Source organism: Simochromis diagramma, unplaced genomic scaffold (assembly GCF_900408965.1).
Source record: "Simochromis diagramma unplaced genomic scaffold, fSimDia1.1 OVJJ01000343.1, whole genome shotgun sequence".
NCBI classification, from domain to species: Eukaryota; Metazoa; Chordata; class Actinopteri; order Cichliformes; family Cichlidae; genus Simochromis; species Simochromis diagramma.
The window spans coordinates 425,050-445,186 of NW_024386831.1; the positions used below are offsets into that span (position 1 = coordinate 425,050).

The 20,137-nt window shown below is 40.5% G+C and overlaps 1 protein-coding gene across 1 annotated transcript; it reads right to left on the minus strand.

Annotated features, from left to right (window-relative positions):
• Positions 1-969: 969 nt before the first annotated feature.
• nxph2a (neurexophilin 2a) lies at positions 970-19,830 on the minus strand. The gene is made up of 3 exons (XM_040027386.1): positions 18,550-19,830; positions 18,243-18,392; positions 970-3,839 (listed from the first exon to the last, which is right to left on the minus strand). The coding sequence occupies exons 2-3, from the start codon at positions 18,285-18,287 to the stop codon at positions 3,093-3,095; spliced, it is 792 nt and encodes a 263-aa protein (XP_039883320.1). The 5' UTR covers positions 18,288-18,392; positions 18,550-19,830; the 3' UTR covers positions 970-3,092.
• Positions 19,831-20,137: the final 307 nt, after the last annotated feature.

Below are 20,137 nucleotides of genomic sequence, written 5' to 3' on the forward strand. Positions count from 1 at the left end.
TTTGTTTTGTTTTGTTTTTTTAATATGTTTTTAACTGGAGAATGTTGAGCTCAATATGAAGAGATTTCAGTCTAAGGAAGGATGGTTATTATCCACACAGTTTCTTTTAATGGTTGTACTAATGGGTGCAGGTATCAGGCTGGGGTGATTTTTTTCTTTTTGAGGGGTTCTCGTTTGGAAAAAAAATAATAATTAGACAACAACACCACTGTGATAATCAAAAGAAAATGTGCTTTAACTGCATTAGCATAGTGCCATGTTAAATGTTGAACCTTTGTTCAGCACATAAAAGACGTGCTTTTTTTTTCCCCCCCCCCCCTATTTTATGTGTGAATGCTTGGCACAAGCCCTAATTAAAGTGAATGTGAGGCCGCTCTTTTCTGCTGGAAGAGAAGTCTTCATCAGCAGCTCGCTGATCCTCATCCGCCCCTCTCAGCACAGATCCCAGGAAAAGACCTGATACCATCTCTGCTTTAGGACGCCTCTCCAACCTTTTATCTTCCTCCTTCGCGTTCCTCTACTAACTTTAAAGCTTGAAAGAGAGAGATGCCTGCAGTGTCAAAATTGAATTTTTTTTTTTCTCTTATATTGATTGTCGGAAATAAGCGTTGAATGCTGAGAAGTGAAATGTATGTATACATTCCTTGTAGTTTTCCAGGGGATTTGGGTGCATGCGGCAGGAAAGCGTAGTGTGACTTGATGCCTATAAGGAGTAGGTGCCTCACCCTGATCAGATAAGAGTAATGGAAGCGAATGAAAAGACCCCTGTCCCTGATGGCCACGGCAAAATGGATGTGCTCCCTGAGGTGTACCTCTGGTATCATCCACGCCTGTGGACACAGATTTATTGCCCATTAAAAAGCTACCCTGAAATGTACCTCTTAAAATTGTGTGTTTATCCTGTTGAGAAGTCCTTTCAGGAATGAAACGAGACAACTACGAGCACCAACAGACTAGACCTGACTCGGTGTGACAGCGTGCTTTGAGCCAAGTTCAAATAAGGTTTAATGCCATAAAAACCTAAATTGATCTTTACAGTTACATTTTAACAAAATCTGAAATCAAATATTCCAAAATGAAAAGTGTAATTACACTATACACAGAAGAGCTTTTACTCCTATTTTACAAGGGAAACTATTGAAACAATTTTGAGCAAGCAGAAATCAAACTGGGTACAATCTGCAGTTACAAAAAATGAAATCAAAGCAATCTAACCATCAGCTGAAATATGACATTTATCTACATGATATTTCTTAACAAACACCAAAAAATAAGGTACAGTATACTTGATAGAGTTCTCTGGAAAAATTAGGATAATCTGACATCATATACTTTGAAACCATAATCAATAAACACGTTTAGTTTTACACATTAACACACAGCATTTGCACAAAGGAGCAGAACCAAAACATCAACATAGACCAACTCCGAGTTAAGTTCCTTATCGTACACCTCACCTCATGTATAAGGTGATGGAATCATTTACAGCTGAAGTGGAAAGACAGTGAGATACATCCAATAAAATGACGCTAACAGAAATGTATTCTTTGTCTTTAGTGGCACATGCCCTAACCTAAAAACCCTGGGTATCTCCAGATAACAAAACTCATGCCGTTTAAAATGCGAATGGTTTTTAACAAAAGCTTTAAAAAAAAATTTGAGTGATTTCTGAGTCGAACACATTACACCATGTACTACAAGACTGAATGTTATCCACTTTTACACAAAGTCAGCCAACTTAAGCCTGCTGTACTATTGGGAAATGTCTTATATTTCAAATTTAGTCCCTCTTCTCATTAAAATTGCAGATGGATTTTGTACTTTTGCCTTTACCCCCACCTTTTTGTTTCTCCACTCTTGGTAAATGAAATTTCCCAGGCTAATTAAAGCCTATTAAAGACAGGTAATGTCAGGGCTGGTGGCAGAACCATGACAAAGTGCTGATAATTGTCTGCCAGACTCACTAAATCCACCTGTCCTGCAATTATTGCTTCCCCCTCCCCACCTCTCCTGACACATTAATCCACTGTGGGGCTCACTAGGCAGGCTGATGCCTCAAAGTGCATCCTGCAAACACAGATGTTGGATCTCAGACTAGTTTAGCATACACATGCCTTATGATAATTGTAGCAGAAAACCAACACATTTTAAGGCGCAAACAAGGCTGCAGCCATGTTAAGCTAGGATATGTGCCTACATACAGTTTGTTAGTAATGTATGATCATGCGCTCAAGTTTCTTATGCATTAGATTAGTTGGATGGACTTATTTTGTCATGAGCACTTTAGGAATTGGTTTGAATCAGTCAAGTCACTTGCTTTTAGTCCCCACAAAAGAACGATAACAGATCAGTTTTAAGACCATATTAATTATTCATTCCTTAATGAAATAATTCCATTGATCAAAATAATTTGAAGTAATAGAGACTGTCCTGTCTGTGTTCTGTTAACAGGTATAAATGGATGTTAGCGCCACTTCAAAGGCAATGATCATTTTGACTAATCATTCTTAATGCAGTGATCTTCCAAATGGGATTTCTTTTTTTCATTTTATGCCCTGTTGAATAGCTTTATTAATGTTTAGGTATTGTAATTGTTAACATTATTTAAAGTCCTGTCATATTTTGTCACATTACTATTTAAACAAGGTTCGAAAATTGTTTGAAAATGTTGGCAGGAGCGCAGCTCTTCCAGAAGCCAGCTACACGCTTCCAACTCAGCAGGGCTCCATGCCTATAGTCTAGCCTTGAAGGAAACATCTGGACAACATACTAATTATACCCGTGGTTTACAGAGAACATGTGCTGTTGTGATGTGGTGGATTCTTCCAGGATTGGTAACTACCTTTTGAATCCCAAGCCAACCCCTAAAGCCAAGTCCCTGTACACCTAACTATCTGAAGTGTTAAACTTGTGTATTTGTGTAGTATATACAAAAGTTTCACCAAATCCCTCCAGTGTGCGTCCCTTCATAAGTCGCACTTCCTGCAACATGTCTCAGGTATTTAGGTATTTTGGGATAAGGAGTTTAGAGCTTGACATTTACATTATTTGAAGATAAAACAAAAGGCTGATGCAGACTAACAACTACTAGGTCACCCTGTTGAGGAGTAAGGTGTGTCACTGTGGTAGTTGTAGTCAGGGCATACCTTCTGGACCAGTTTATAGTCTACACTGTAAAAGGCTATATAGATGCATATGACTTTGAAGGGTTTTGAGCATAACCATGACACATGGCTCTGCGTCTGCTCCTGATAGCACACCTTGGATGGATCAAAGCTGCACAAGGCAGTCTTCTTGTTGCGATCCGTCTTCTCATATTCAATGCGACAGTTGAAAGATTTGGTGTCTTTGGTCTCCAGTGTGGACTGCTGGGCGATCTCAAACTCCACCACCTTGGAAGGTGGCACCAGGCTCACCGACACATTCCCCAGACCTGTGGAGTTGTGGCGGAAGTAAACGCTAAAGGTGCCGTTCCCATGGTCCACAATCTTTCCTGTGATCAGCAAGTTGAGTTTGACAGTCTTGATATTGGAGTGGAAGTCTCCCCAACCAAACATCTTTTTGAATTTGCCAGTCTTGACGATGGGTCTGCGTTTAGTTCTGGCCTGTGCGCCCTGAACATCTGTCTGGTTAGATAACCAGTCCCAAAAGTCCTCCATGCTGTGTAAATATGTCATTTCCCTTATGTTACTCTTGAACTCGGGGGAGCCCCTGGCAAACAAACGCAGGGGGTTGAGGATCCGTGGACTGGCCCCGGTGGGAGATATCTTCTGTTCATTATCGCTGTCCCTCCACTCGATGAGTTCTGTGACTCCTCCATGCACTTTCCTGCACGAGACCTTGATAGGAAACAGAACAGAGATAGATAGAAAAAACAATTAACCAACGTGAAAACCTTTGTGAAATGCAATTTCATTCATTCAAATTCATTGCTTGTTAACGTGACGTGTATAAGAAAGTTTTGACAAAACTCTGTGCAGTCATGTGAAAAGGGTAGATAGCAGCCAAGTGCTGCTAATAATAACTGATCGTTAGCAAGTGTGATCACCTTTATAAATACATTTTAGCAGTTTGCCGGTCTGGAGCATTCAGGTGTATCATAACACAATGCCACGATCTTCCCAGGAGTGCCAAAGTCACCCCAAGGCCATCAAAACAGCCACAGCATCAGCTAAAGGTTGGCCCAACTAGGTCGCGCAATGATCCCAAGCATGCCAACAAATCTACAATCTGCAACTGTTTATGTTCACTTCTTAAGAGAACTGCATAAATGAATGCTCACAAAGCTCAATGAACTGAAGCAACACTGTAAATAAGAGTGGACCCACAATGCTGGGAGAGACTGATAAAGTTACACAGAAAACAATTACTTCAAGTTATTGTCCCTAAAGATGCTCATGAATCATGGGGTGTACTTAGTTTTTCTGATATGTTCTTTTTCAGATGGCAGTAGTGTTTTTATAGACTTTCATTTAAAAGTGGCAGCCTCAAAGCCAGAAAGTTCTGGGTTTTAACTTCCTGTTCAGCTCAGGGACTTTCTTTGTGGAATTTGACTGTTCTCCTTGTGCTTGCATAGGTTTTTTTCTGTGTGCTCTGGTTTCCTCCAAAAGATATGCATGCTAGGTTAATTTGTAATTCTAAATTGGCCATAGGTGGGAATTTGACTGAGAATGGTTGTGTGTCTTTTGGTCTTATCCCTGTGATGGACTGATAGCCTGTCCAAGGTGTTCTACCTGTCACTCACTGTCAGCTAAGAGGCTTCCTCTACTACCCTAGTTGGTTAAGGGTTTAAGAAAATGGATTGATGGGTGTTCTTTAAAAACTTTCTATTTGGTAATTCTACATAGATGAATTCACATTCATTATACTTTGCTACTCTGCTTTGCATTTGTCTGTTTCACTGACATGTAGCAGAGCAGAGAAAGAGAAAGGTACATACACAAATAATGGAAAAAAGCACAGAAAAGCAGCAAAGCTGCAGCTGTAGAGAGCTAAAATGATAGCGTGCATATAGACAACATGAGCCTGTGAATAACTAATATGGTTAATGTTAGATAAACCTTACGCACGATTGCCAGTTCTGAAGAGCAACTTCCACCTCACAAGTTAACAGTAATAGGTTCTTGGGTTTGGTATGTATGAAGTTTCTGTGTTTTTGAGAATTGCCATTGGTATAAAGCAGATGGTAAAAACATTTACCCATAGAGTAAATATAAATAAATAATATTCACAAGGCGTCACCACAGAAGGTAGCTCCACATGTTTCATTTGGCAGATTTTTACACCTCCAAAAGGTTTGGGGCTCTTCCTGGAATCGGTTGCCAGCTAAAACTACTGCTCTAGGGGCAGTATGGACAATTTTCACATTCATCTTCTAGCATATCCTAAAATCCTTTGTTATAGATATTTATGAAATGATTCATTATGGGTTCATTAATAAAGAAAAGGGAAACAAACAGATATTCACAAATGAAATAAAGATTAAATACAGAAAATTCAACAGCAGCATCTCGTACTATTGTAAACTCAGTAATAGGATACTGAAGATTATTACAGGTCTGTGCAAGAAGCTAAATAGCATTCACTGGGCATCACTTAACAACAACCAAATAAATAAATAAATAGAAAATAATCATTAATATAAATATAGCATTAAAAAGTGCATGCACATGCAAATAAATAGCATGTAATACACTACTGCTAGATAGCAGGGGCACCACAGAAGGGAGGAAACAAGAAGTTTGTATTAAACTGAACACATGATGCACTGATGAACTCAAGCAGATTCTGATATTTAGAGTGCACAGATATTCCCATGGACTTCAGGGAAAGGTGAATCTAAACTTTAGCTCGCGCCCACCTATAAACACTCTTCCACGGTAGTGTCATAAAGTACGTACGTATAAAGTATATACGTATATAAAGTATAGTGCTAAGTGCTAATCCAGACGCAGCAATGAACCGTGATCCCTCCTTGTACCTCAAAGCCGTTTAGCTTTAGGAACGATTCCTGGTCCACTTCAGATAAAGCTTTAATAATTCACAGCAATAAGCTTAGCTAGTTTTATTAGTAATTAGTAGTGCTGGGTTTTCCCCGGGCCCAGTTATAGGGATCACTGAGAGAAGCAGATGTTGAAAGTACAGAGCAGCGGCTGCTTGAATTCTCACAGAGATGCTGCATACTATTTCCAGACTAATTATATTTTTGCTGTAAGCTGAACGGAGGCATATGTGTATAAAGCTAACAAACTAGGTCTGTCTAGCACAATTTGTTTTGTCACATATACCCAAACCTTTCCATCTGAAATGTAACAGGGCTACATTCACCTTAAGCTGTGCTGCTGTGTCTTATAATTACAGCTTTGCTTTACTGTGCTGCTTATGTCCGAGACTGCGGTAACACTTTAATGCCTAAAGCGGAAGGTAATGGCTCGCCTATCTGGATATGTAATGTGAAATCAATGGGTCTCCCACGGACAGTGAGCCCGGCCCATTTATCACCTCTCACAATGCTTAATTAAGACAGTTGCTCCCTGTAAACATGGATGAATGAGGCAACACTGTAATAATGCCCCTATGTGTAGTTCATCACATCCAAAGTCATTTAATCAACCAATTCCAGTGGCGTTATTCCCCACTGATACAGCCACTTAGTAATACCTTATGTGAGCTCAGCTGTTAATTTGATTTGACTCTTATAACATCACAACAGCAGATGATGCTAAGCATAAAATCTGCAGGCTCTCAATAGGAACATTTTTCCTCTGCTGTGAACAAGGAAGATATGGCACTTGTCTTCCCGCCAGCTCAAACTGTTATATCTTTAACACGTTGGGTGTCATGCTGCGCGGCTTCAGAGGTGAAACCAAATTGTCTTTCTGCGTAAATCTCAGGTGTGCTTTGTATAGAATGATTATAATGGAAAAGAGAGAGGAGTTTAAGTATGATGAGCAACTGGGGAAATTGCTGTGACAACAAGGGGATCAGCAGAGGGATATCTAATACTTAAATGCCCCAAGAGAGATGAAGCACTAGGAACTTGAAAGCTGGCACTGACACATAGGCTTTGGTTTCTTTCTCTCTCGCTGCCTCCCTGCACAACCACAGCACCAACACACACTCGAGCACACCTTGTTCATTTAGGCAGCAGCGATGTCTCTTAAAACCGACTAAAGGATTCTGAGGTTTTGTACAAAAAAAAGGGGGAAAAAAAGGCAAGGTCTGATGAAGGAGAATCTACAAAAGCTTAATTAAGATTTCTTAATCGGTGCTGCCGTGCTAGAGGCGTTTCAGGGCAACTTGAAACAAGACATTATTATGATAATAACTGTAGACTTATAGAGCTGAAAACACCAGACCTCATTTCAACAGCACAAGGCGCAGTGACTCGTGGCAAACATTACGGATATCTGCTAGTGTGGTTTAGCTTCTTCCTTTTCCTGCATGTCCTAAAACACAAAGACATGCGTGAACCTCAGACACCCCGGCACAGATATCGCGCTTTTACACCACAGCAGTCAGTGTTCTATCTGCCCTATAAAGGACTATGTTTAGTGATACAGCAGTAAACATAAAGGCCTATGCACCAAACAGTTTCCTGGTAATTTTAATGTACATCCACCAAGATGAGCAAAAACAGTAAGGTCTCACACAAGGTGCTAATAGCTGATATTTCCAGTTCACTATCAAATGTCATGCATAAAACACACGGTTCCTCTCTGAAAGAGCACCTTAATCACTCTCATTAGCTGAGCTAAGCCTTCTTTTTTAATAGACACTCCATCTTTAAGGTTATAGTGACTAGAATTCTAAATTCAAATAAATAAAACACATTTGGACTGGTAAAAAATGTATATGTATATACATATATAATGTCAGGAGTAAAATGTTTATGCTTGTATATGTTTGCATTCAAAACAGCTTTTTTTTAGGAAATTATGGGGCCATATATAGTTTACAACCCACAATTAAATTTAAACGGTAAAAGACTGTTTAGGTAATGCATTCTTATACATAAAAAAGAATCAGCTACTTAGAGATCTATCAGTATTATCTACTTTATTCTATTTTGTTTTGAAAATGCTTAAATATCTCCAAAGAATACAGAAAAATACATTTTTAACTGAAAAATAATGCACATCCTGACTAAACATTTTTTTTGTAACCGACTTTTAAGGACTCGTATTTTTGTCACAGGCTTACATTAAACTGTTAATATTGGCTGACAAGTGGCGATCACATTTTTCATATGTGCGCATTAATTTCCTGCATAAATGAACGGAAAAAAGGTTTTCAAAAATTAATCTTCAACCACATCCTCAAAGTACACACCCTAGTGTAGCTGTTGAAGACAGAGTGGAAAATACACATTTGTGCCTAAGTCAGAGTTGGGTGAATAGTCTATGAACCTCCAGCTTTTACGCTGCTTTGCATGCAGGACTACCTGTTTTTACTGTGTGTAAAAGTGCATTGTTATTATTACAGACATGAACATCTGTGGCTTTTATTTTTCACCTGTCATTTCTACACCTCGGGGGCCTTTTCTTACAGAACCATGCATAAATAGGCAATTCAATCTAATGTTGTGGCAATCATTACAATCAAGAGCTTTTCATGAAACTTACATCCTGACAGTAGCTTGAGCAGCAGCGAACCACACAGCGAGTCAGGATGAATCAGCCTCGACATTCATCTGTAACGAGCATTATGGAGCTGGCTGCCTGCTTGTCCCGTGGGTAGACATATCTTTTAGAGGCTTGACATAAAGGTAATTGCCATAGTGACCAGAACTAGCCTCTAGAAAGTTATTAAGAAACCAGTGACATCTGGCTTCTGGATCATCTAAAGAGATGCCGTTAAAATGCATTTGGAGAGAGAAGCTGGTGGCAGTGTGTTTGGTTGTGATGGGTTCTGGTCCACGGGCAGGTCTACAGCTTTTGTACTTTGATGGTGACCAAATCTTTCACAGCCTTTCACAACTGACAATGTGGCCAACTCATGATCTGAAGTCTGTTTTTCTGTTTCTGTTTTGGTTTTTAAATCACATTTTTGCTCAGGAAATGAAGTTGATACAGAGGCAAGCTAAACTAATCTGTTTCTGGGTTTTCCATTGCTGATTTTTTTTTTTTCCCAGTGCATAAGGCTGAGATATGCGTCTGGGGAAAATTGGTTTCAGGCATCTTTCTCACAATAAACAAAATGGGCAATTAACCTGCTCATCAGTGCAAACCGAGCAGTTCCAATGATGCACTCGACTGTTCTTCATGGATTTATCTGTGCAAATTGACCTCACTTTGGTGGTGAAATTCATTTCTCTGCTAATTTTCTGTGTCTGAAGCTTCATTAACTTGATGCGCTTCCACATAGTAAAAATCTGGACACCCCACAAAAATTGCACCGCCTTCGCCACTGCCTTTCGTAATACTTACCCAGCTCTATTGCGACGAAACACCTGTCATATTAGGAGCTGCTCAGCCAGTGCTGCTAGCATTAGACAAAAAAAAAAAATGTAGCAGAGCTGGATGGACTGCAGACTCTTGCTTTCAAACATTCAACATGACAAGTAGCATCTTTCAGATTAAAACTATTCTCAGCCTGCAATCGTCTGCGCAAAGTCCTTCCTTAGCCATCTTCCTCCTGATGTTACAGGGCATATCATTTGTAATGATTTACACCCAGAGCCGGTTCCATGAGAGGAGGCCCTGGAGGCGCTAAAGCAGCCCACAGAGAGAGTCTACATTCTGCTGAAGAATAGATTGGTGCTCAGATCGCTGGGACAGCCTCACGCTCCAAACCCATCACTTTTAATCAGAGGCCGTCCGGGGAATCACATGGCAGGTGCTTCAGCACTGTGGTGGATCGTAACAGCAAATCGACACACCGGGGGCAGCTTACCAATCACAGGAGGCTACAGTTAGTGAGTGAGTGTGCATGTAGCATATCTGCTACCCCCCAGTATAATCCTTTAGGCCATTACCACCTGACCTCTGTGAAAATGAGACAGACTACAGCCTCTAGTGTCATGACATTCCTGCAAAAGATGTTATAGATCTCAATTTTAATTCATCTTCAGCGTACACAGCTCACATTATTTGTGGTGAAAATATATTGGTACACTTGGTGCCGAGTAGAAATTCAGTGCATTTCTTTAGTGGTTACATTTCTGTGTAGTATATGATTTTCATACTGACTGTAAAGACACTCCTTTAACCACTGCCGTGTATTTACAGAAGGCCAGTCTGTGGCTGTCTACACATTCTGTACAAGTGTTGACGATGAGGAGAGGGCAGGAAGACAAGCTCAAAAAGACGTGATGCTGATGTTTTCATTTCTATAATCCCAGCTGTATCGCTAGCTCTGTATCTACACACTCATCGCTTCTCCTTCTTACTGTTGACAGATTTGCCCGAAACATAGAGGATCATCGCATCGCTATCATAATATGTAACAAGTCCGCTGGCGCTATCAGAATATTCGGTGGATGGGCGAAGAGGCATATCTATGAGTAAAATAAAATCCAACTTTGGTGCTTGAGCACAGAGATAATAATAAGTATGAATATTGGATTTCTTGCTTCGCATGAAATATGTATTGAAACCTTGTTGATTTAATTGCAAGAAAAAAATCCGATGTGTGTGACTTTGCAGATTGTTATGGTGCGTTTCTCCATGTTGGCTTGGAGCAAAGAGAAAAGGCAAACGCAGGCACCCAGCCACATAGAAATCCTTGTTAGTTTTAGGTTGGATCTTTTCTAGCCGTGCAATATTTAATGGAGCGTAACTAAAGCCTAAAATTTGAGAGGCATGTGAAAAGAGAAAAATTGTTACAAATTGAGAGCTTTGTGTGCAAAAAGCAGCAGAAAGAAACATAATATATCTGATTGCTTTTCCCAAAAGTTGGATGCATATTTTCATCTATTAAAAGTATTACACTTAGTTTTCAGGCTCGCCCCTCCGCCCACCTTTTTTAGGAAGTTAGGAAGAATTGCAGCTGTTGCTTAGACCTTCTGTTGTGTGTTACATCACTGAATATTAACTACTTGAAGCCATTTTTCAGAAATTATCTATGAAGACAGCAGAGGATGAGGGTTAATGTCTTAGAGCCGACATCAGCGAGCATTCACCTCAGTGAGAGACACTCTTATTTCCACTACTTGCAATGCTGTTGATCTAAAGCTGCCCTTGACCCTAAACCTCTTTTGATGAAAAAAAGAAAGGGTAATATGTCTCAAAAGAGAGCAACTCCAACACCTGCCCACATTCATCTTCAAAAAAAAATCCAAGTATGCCGAATTTAAAGCAGTAGAGTTTGTCTCCAGTCAAGTCCTATTTTGCTTTCACACAAATACAGTGCAACAAATCTGGCCTTGTTGAGTTATTATAGCATCTAAAGCATATTGAACCCAAATTTATTATTTGTGCCTGTTTGCATGCACACGTTGTGGCAAAACATTATCTGACAGCTCATGATGTCACTCGGGGCTGCTTGCAACCTATGATTAGCATAAATTATAGCACGTAATATAACCCTCCTTTGGCTAGCATAAATCATACGATGTGAGCCATTAGTCATGTTAATAGTGTCAGCGTTGTTCTTGTCTGGCTCGATCACACAATCCTCTCTTTTTCCTCTGCATCTGAAATGACAATGACCGAAACGTCGCCTCGCCTCAACTCTTTTGGACATTTACTATTGCCACCTATTGCCCTGCAGGAGACAATGTACCAGGCAGTTCAAATAATACACAATTGCTTCTCCCGCCGTGTCGTTGTGGAAACATGCTTCAGCGACTCCTGTTAAACTGAACAAATTACAGGAAATTACACCACCGTTAGCTCGGGCCTGTTATACTTTGATTGCGACGAGAGGCAGAGCCTGTCCTGTTAGAGCCTGCCATGCCAAGAGACGCATTATGTCTGCTCACTTGTCTGACCTTTTGCTTGCAGCCACTGTAAAGCCGTATTTAAGGCTATGAATTATCTGTTATCTGTCAATGCATTTGACAAGAGAAATCACAAAATTTCTGTTCAATATAATGCAGGGCGTGTCATTCATGTGGGGGGGGGGAAGGTAATCTTGCTATGAAGTGTATTTCATGTGTAAGTCAGTTTCAGTAAGAGTTCGTTTAACTTCCTACCAGATCCAATATATTTGTTTTCTTTGGGTAAAATTGTTTTTAAGACTTCTTCATTTAAAAAATTACATTTTTGGGAGGAGCCTGTGTGTGTGTGTGTGCATGTGTGTGTGTGTTCAAATTAACTTAAAACTGGATTGAGCAAAAAATGCTTTAAAATACTTAAAATATGACATTTAATTACCTTTTACAGGTGTTTGCAGCTGTAAAAATGTGGAAACCCACATGATAAGTTTAGGATGAAATAGACGTTTACATGCAGTGACTTTAGCAGAATAATAACACATAAACTTTGACTCTGTAGTTCAAAAGACAATGAAAATCATCATCATCTTGCTATAAAATACTCAGTATCAATTAAAATGCATTCTGACAGTTTGTTAATTAACTGCATGAGACACGGGGGTGAAAATGGGATGTTAGTGAGCATGGCTCGGTGTGGAAACTTTGGATTCAGCGATGATGTCAGGTGTTTCCAAAGTGTTAACAAAGATCCCACCAAGAGAGAAGAGAGAGAGAGTGACGGGAGGCTCTGGGACGAGAGCCTCCAGGTAATCTGGATACTAGTGTTATCTCGCCACCTGCCACATATGACAGCTGCAAAGCCCTGAACACTTCACTTTTAGGCAGACGTTACCTTTCAACGCATCATCAGTTTCATAATCCCCTTACATGGTCAGAGCGCCAACTTCTGTGCTGGCTCCTGACACCTGCCACGCACCTCCGTATGCCTGATAGCTGATAGGGATTGAGAAGGATAATACCACAAAGCACATTGGACTCAGTGTAATTACCATTCTCTTGACTGGTTTTAACACCTTATACTTCGTACGACAATGGTAGCTGTGCTTGTAAAACTGCTCAGCTTAAGGAGGCATGGCGTGTTGTTGTTAAATTAATACTTCAAAGTTCTACTTTTAGGTTTTTTTCTGCTTTCATCTCAGGAAGACGTAATCTAAATGTTTCTCTCTCTGAGCTCCTTTTCTGTGAGCGTGCGACAACCCCAGTTTTACATTTTCTCCTCTTCAAATCCGCGCCGTGAATGATAGGAGTGTTTTATTCCAAAATGTTTTTGCTTGATTTGCTCAAAAGCACGTCCGCTAAATTTGACAGAGCAAAATGTTTCTGTTCTCCGAGCAGATTGCGCCGTGGCTGATTTCACAGAAACAGGGCTCTTTGAAGAAGAAACAAGAGTTGGAAAGACGTTGCTTCCTTTTTCCTCTGAGTAGCTGTGAAGACAGGTACTTCACAAGAAATATACAAAGACAGAGGGGAGCTGACAGTGCTTTGTTATGGCTGAAAATGACATGCTGAAAAAGAAAAGGGGGCTCAAAGCTTGGAGGCAGAGGAGGAAATGCAAAACTGAGAATAATCAGAAGGGAGATTTATTGTACTTATTCTATAGCTGTCACACTTTTCCTTTAACAGAAAGGCAATACAGTTTTAATTAAAGAGGTCAATCATTTCTCAGAGCTTTGACATGAAATGTGATTGCCTTCTCCAAGAACCACACAGACGGTAATTAACAACTTCTTATGTCAGAGTTTTCAGGAAATTTGAAAATATTTAAAGAAGAAACATCGCTTGTTAAGTCACGATTTTGTGTGATTGCAGTGTGGTAGCTGGTAGACGTAGTGTTAATGTAAATATTTGACTAATTAAAAGAAAAAGTGGCACCGTGGCATCATACTCCATCCCCTCTCTGGATGCGGGCAAAATTTCTTCTTCTCTCCATAAACTGATTGCGACACTTAGTTTTGTTGCAGCACGGCAGTAAAAAGCAATACAGACAACAGTCTTCAAAACACTGGCGCTGTGCATCAGTGAGTGCTGGATGCTTCTGACACTGCAGAGAGGTAATGACAATGCTATAAGGTAGCAGAGCCTCTAGATCCAACACCGCCTCGGGCTGCACATCGCCCATAAAAATTCATAGCTGTGGACCAAGATCAGGAAACTCAACATCATATTAAACATAATGTTTCCTGCACCACTAGAGAGGCTCTGCACTTCATCCTAAACAGTTCACATCCCACGAGCAGCTAGCGGGAAAATAGCCGTGCCGATTATAATTGTTTGACTAAAGTCTTTAATGGGCCATACCGTGGCGTGATTAGGCTTATTGTCAAAGCAAAGGGCAATTGTGTCATAGCTATCAATCATTTGGAGCTTCTTTCTCTTCATTTCAAGACCTTTATCATGGATTTATTGCCAGTACAAACACAATTATGACTGATGATTGGGAAAGGAGCAGGCTGCGGGGCTCAATACAGTCAGAAGAACCTGTAGTGGCTGCGAGCTACATTTGAGGGATTTCACTCGGAGAAGCGACAACCTTTTCTTCAGAGGTCTGAGACAACATACAAGTTGAGGACTGAAAATGCCACGGACAGTATTGTTTATGAGGGATTATCTAGTCAGGCCTCCTGGCTAGAAAGATTGTGACCCCAATATGAGCACAGATACAGATCAGCTCCATGTAAGCTCCAAAATGATTCCTGGAAGGTAGCGCATGCATACAAGGCCCCTTCACTCTGTCAATCCAATGTTTAATCACTTCCACAGAAATTTCTACTGGTCTGCCAGACGTGTTCTCTCATATTTTTTTTCTCTCTCCACCCAATTTCTCTGGTGGGGTTTTGAAGACTTAAGTTCCACTCTTTTTTTTCTCCCTTTCTTACAAGGCAAATCCTGGGAGAGGTTGATGTGAAGACCAGGCAGAGCAGGGATGTGAAGAATATAAACACATTTTTTTTTTTTTTTATTGTCCAGAGGGAAAGGGAGGTGCAGGGGGTTGGGCGGTGGGGTCTGTAAAAGAGACGAGGACCTTATCACAGCCCAGCAGCTCTGTAATTCGCCGCCATGATAAAGTGGCAGCGCGGAAAACCTTACAAGGCTGGCACAATCCAAAGACGGATTAGGTTTTTCTGACATAAGCTTCCTGAAAAACTAATCAATCAGCCCATGCAGTATTATCAGAAGCGTGAGATTAAAGAGCTGCTCCTAATCCCCCCACTGTACATTTTATTACACTTCCCAGTGTTAGTTGCCTTTAAATATACAATAAATAAATAATAAAACCAAACCTAATTGAGCATGGGGAAGGGGAAAAGGGTTAAAGAGCCCTTAGAGATGGATTTTATGTAGAATTTGTGTTTTGTTATGAAGACAGGGATAAAACTGTTGTCCTTGCCAGAACCCTTTCTGCCTTTGAATAGAGCATCACTGTCTCACTCTACCACTGCAGAGAGGGGGGGGGAGACACAACTAGGGGGAAAATCCTCTGGCAGAATTTTACAGCAATATTTGTGTCTAAAAGACTAAAATATCTGATTGTTTGTAACAAAGACTTTTTTAAATATTCGCCTGACCAAATAAGTAAACACATGTTTTTAAATAAATTATTAACTGTAGAAAATTAACTCTAAATCCTTTGGGAAATGACTCGTAATCCCTCAAATCACTGCACATCAAAGTTGCAGGGATGAACTCCAAGCCTGGCGTGATCTGGAGTACAAGACGCATTCAGCTTACTAGTAACCAGCTAAGCTTCGTCTCGCTAGTGCGTCACACCCATCTTTTAAGACGTTCTTGTCTTCCGCGCTCAGTTCAACCCTGGGTGGTGTTTTCGGTAACGGAAAAGGCAGCAATACATCTAACGCTGCGACTGATCCTCTTGGCATGGGCCATATAGATGCTGTGTTGTGACATAATATTACCAGAGGAGCTCTCACCCTGGCAAAAAGACATAAAGGCGTAATAGACTTTGTCAACGTCTCCTAACACTTAATCCCAAGCAGAGTTGAAAACCCCACTTTCCCTGCGTGCAGTCTCTGGTATAGACGTAGGGCAGGACGGGCTGAGATGGCAGAGAGCACGGCTCTCAAATATGTTTCATCTTCATCTACATTGTTCTGCTGTCATTGCACAGAGGATAACTGCAGCAGATGTCAGGGGGAAGAATGGATTCTCCCAGGATGGCTTTGACCCTCTTATTTGTCCCTGGGGCATGGCACAGATGCTGGGTCCAGGGTTACATTTTCACCGCTTGATTCATGTTCTAAGCGCTTTTTAATTGAATGTGCATGTGACGAGTGATGGGAAGAAAAGTGTGATTTTATCTGGGGGTCTTTGAGGATTTGGACCACTTTTTCAAACTCTGGATTTTTACTTAAAACAAGAAGCTTAAAAATTTCATATCAAGGGTTTAAGGTCCTGCGTGCAATCCTCTATCACAGAATGCTTCTCGGGTTCAAAATTCTGGCCTTGCGCTAATGGGCGTTATCCTTGTGCATCTTTTCAGTGGTTCATACACTAACAAAAAAGAAATCTTATTCATACTTCATGATGTATTGCAGCACTTATTCCATTCCTTTACTGAGGGTCAGATATTTGGGATTTTTTTTTAACCTAAGAAGGTAGGGTAATATTGATAACGGCCACTACATCCCCAGTCAGACATTGGTGAATCTGTTGGGAGGGAAGCCACTGAGGCATACAAAGAGAGCCTCTCCAGGGAGGCAGTCTGTCTCTCTCTGGAGGCACAGCTCCCAGAAGGCACAGGGCTGATTACAACCGCAGCCAAAGCAGACAGCACTTTGCTGCTGCAGCTGCACAGTTGAAGGCTATCTTTAAAGAGGTCCTCTTTGAGGATGGCACAGATGTGAAGAACTTCTTCGATCCCATGGCATTTTCGGTGCAAGTTTGATCATGGCAAGAATCCATAAAGCAAGGATGAAAACGCTAATACCCTCGCTGTATTCAACTATCTATAGGGGACAACATCACGATATGATGGGGGTGGGGAAAGGGCAGGAAAGGCCTTTATACTCCCCAAAAGCTCATGAACTTTCTTCCGAGTGCTTGCTGCATTAAAACCTGAACTAGACTACAGAAAGATTACGTCTAGAAGCTTAACACAATCATTCTCTGGTAAATACTAAATAATTTTCTTTGGATTAACAGGGACATCACCGTTATCATCAAGCTTTTAAAATCCCTGGGTTTTTCAATTTCCATCTATTGTTTTCAGTTGTCTTGAAAGGGGAAAAAGTAATAATAAAAAAAGAACTCTGGCCACAATTTGAGAGCAAAGACACTTAAAACAGGTTAGGGGTTCAACACAGACGTCTAATGATTCCAGTGATCACCAAAGGTGCACCTGAAGGGATGAAGAGGCAGGTTGTATTTTCAGATGAGCTGTGATTGAGAGAAGCAACACACCCAAGGACATAATACTGAATATAAACACTGAAAGAAAAGAATATTTAAACTTTGCAAACCAGCACAAAAATTAATAGCATATTTTATAAAATATCTTCAGTGGATTTTTTTTTTTTACCTCGGTAATTCTGTGTCTCTATTTAGAATATTACCTAATTGTTAATTCTAACCTATTACCTTTTGCAACACTCTGCTTGTAATGTAAAATTCCCATAGCTGAGAAAGCTGATGGTCTTACAAAAAGCCACAATATCAAATAGAAATAATAAACTCAGATGCTTTTATGGTAATTAACTGCATATTGTAGAATACATGATGCGCATTAAAGCAAAGCTGGAGTCTTTCCAGGATTACTAAATGCATTTTGTTTGCATTATGTTATTCATTGTGTTTGTTTTTACCATATTTTTCAGTGGCTACAGAAAAGAAAGAAATGATGCCATTTCTAAGGGTATTAAATTATTTACTATTTTATGGATTTTAAAAAAAAAACACATGAAAAGTATTTCACTGAATAGTGTGCGAGCCCTGATAACATAAAACAATTAAGCTTATCCCTGTAAGACTGAATGAGGAGTTCTGCTCGGCAAATGAATTTGCTCCTGATGACTGTGCCAAATAAAATTTCATGCCAGGAAATTATTCAGTTTGGCACAATGTGGAGATAGACAAGTCTTGCACAGCTGCGTGATAAGGATCCACATAAAAGACAGGCCAACAAAACAAATATAAGCAAAAGAAGTTTAAACCATTACCTAGAGTGAAGAAATAATTATCTCGTAAGAGTCCTACAGCATAATAAAAATGCTTCATCTCTACTTTTTCTCAGTCGGAGACATGCTTCTGCATAATTAGCCTCTTTTCATTCACTCATCTCACTCCTCACCTGGTGCAGGAGGAAAAACAACAAGAATGTTTGCAGAGGACTCATCTTCAACGACTTGTCGACTTATTCAAGATGAGCGGGGATTAAATCCTCTCTGGAAGATTTGGAGAGGTGAAGACGCTCATGGCACTGAAACATCGCTATGATCACCTGCAAGAAAGAGAGAGGGGGAGAGAGAGAGAGAGAGAGAGAGAAAAGTGGAAATATTTACGTCGTTAAATCATTTAAAACGTCTCTTTTTAATTTGGAAAGACATCAAAGATGGGGGCAGTGAATTATTCAAGAAATATACTAAACTTTTCCTTACCGTTTCGTAAAGGCAATACCTCACTTATTTCGGTAAGGCGGCTGGGATCATCCTCTCTCAGTCCACGTTCAGCAAAGAGACCTAAAATCCTCTCAAAACGTCTCTCAGGATGTCGAGGTACTTTCCCCCGAGCAGCTGGGACTCTTTGGCTCGTCTGTAGTAGTGAAGCGCCTACATTAAGCAGTTCAGCTGTAACAACGCTCCTCTAAGTTTAGAATCCAGGCAAAGCGAAATAAACTGTGGACTATATTTTCCCTTACTCAATCCGGGGCAATGTTGGTCTTAAGTTGTCAGTATGCGCAGTAAAACACAGCCAAGCGTGCCCGTATCCCAGTGCCAGGACTGCAGTCAGACAGACAATAGTCAGCTCGCTGTCTTCGCTTTTAGGCTCTGCTTGATTTCAGTGCGCAAAATCCTCTTCTGCGCGTCTGGAGACTCCAAGGTCGGCGCGCATCCGTTCAGAGACTCAGACCTAAAGATGTACCTTAGAAGTCTTACTCTCTCCATCTAAGAGACAAGTAGAAGCTTGATGTCACCGTTGTCCGGTTTTGTTCATCATAGCGCGCACGTGTTTAACCCCTTAACGTTTAGATACTTAATCGCAGAGAACAGTTATGCCGTGATTTTCGTTGGAAGTTTTGTGTGATGACTCGAATGCGTACATGTCCAGTTATATAAGAGTGCATGCAAGCCGTGTTTAGCAGAATGTATAGAAAAGCCTTTAAAATCGTTGCATGTATTAAACCCATCTTGCAAACGCAAGATGTGTGGACATTCCTGTTTGCATCGTGCAGCTAAAAGCACAGCAACCAGAGACACTTATTCTTCTGGAAACTCAGCTGATGCTGCAATCCTGACCACAAAGTGCAGGCAACAAAAGGTCAACCGCTGTGCAAGTACAGAGGGGTGATAAATGAAAACACACAACAAAAAGTTTCTTAGGCGTTGAGCCATCACATGATGCCAAAACATTTTTGGCACTGAATGTGCACATCTCCAAAAACTCCACTGGAGGGATGAAACAACCTTTTTCTAAAAGATGTTTTAAAGATGGCGGTGGAGTGGAAAGGAGCGTTAGGTGTGTTTCGATCGGTCGATTTTAAAGTCCACAGCTTACACATTGCAGATCATTTTCATATCAATCTAACCGCTTGTTGACCCTCATCTGGAAGAGACCACTCCCACCAGAGTAGAAATCTTTCATCAGAGAATAAAAAGGTAATCGCTCATGATAACTTTGTATTGATTAACAGTGATTTTCTGTAAAAGCACAAATGGAACCAGACCGCAGAGCAAAATCCTTCAACTGTTAAATAGAGCTGCGGAGTGTCCTCCTCACTGCTGGGGCCCCGTGGCTGTGCAAGCAGATTTTCTACAGTGACTAGTACTGGTGTAGCGATTCTTTTGAATTTGGCGCCATCATGTGGTTAAAGCGAAAAATGTCGCTTTACAGAAAAGGCTGCAGCAGCAGAGTAGAGGTGAAATTAGTTTGTACTAAAAGCATCAGTTTGTATCTTTTCATTTCAACTAGCGAATATTTGAATTTATTAAAATTTCTATGTAAACATGAATGCGTGACAATTATTTT

Bases quoted from the DNA above. Each gene is read 5' to 3' on its own strand.
- nxph2a (XM_040027386.1), bottom strand. From the start codon at position 18,287: ATGAGTCCTCTGCAAACATTCTTGTTGTTTTTCCTCCTGCACCAG. The intron at 3,840-18,242 runs GTGAGGAGTGAG...TTTCCTATCAAG, and splicing joins TGTTTTTCCTCCTGCACCAG to GTCTCGTGCAGGAAAGTGCA.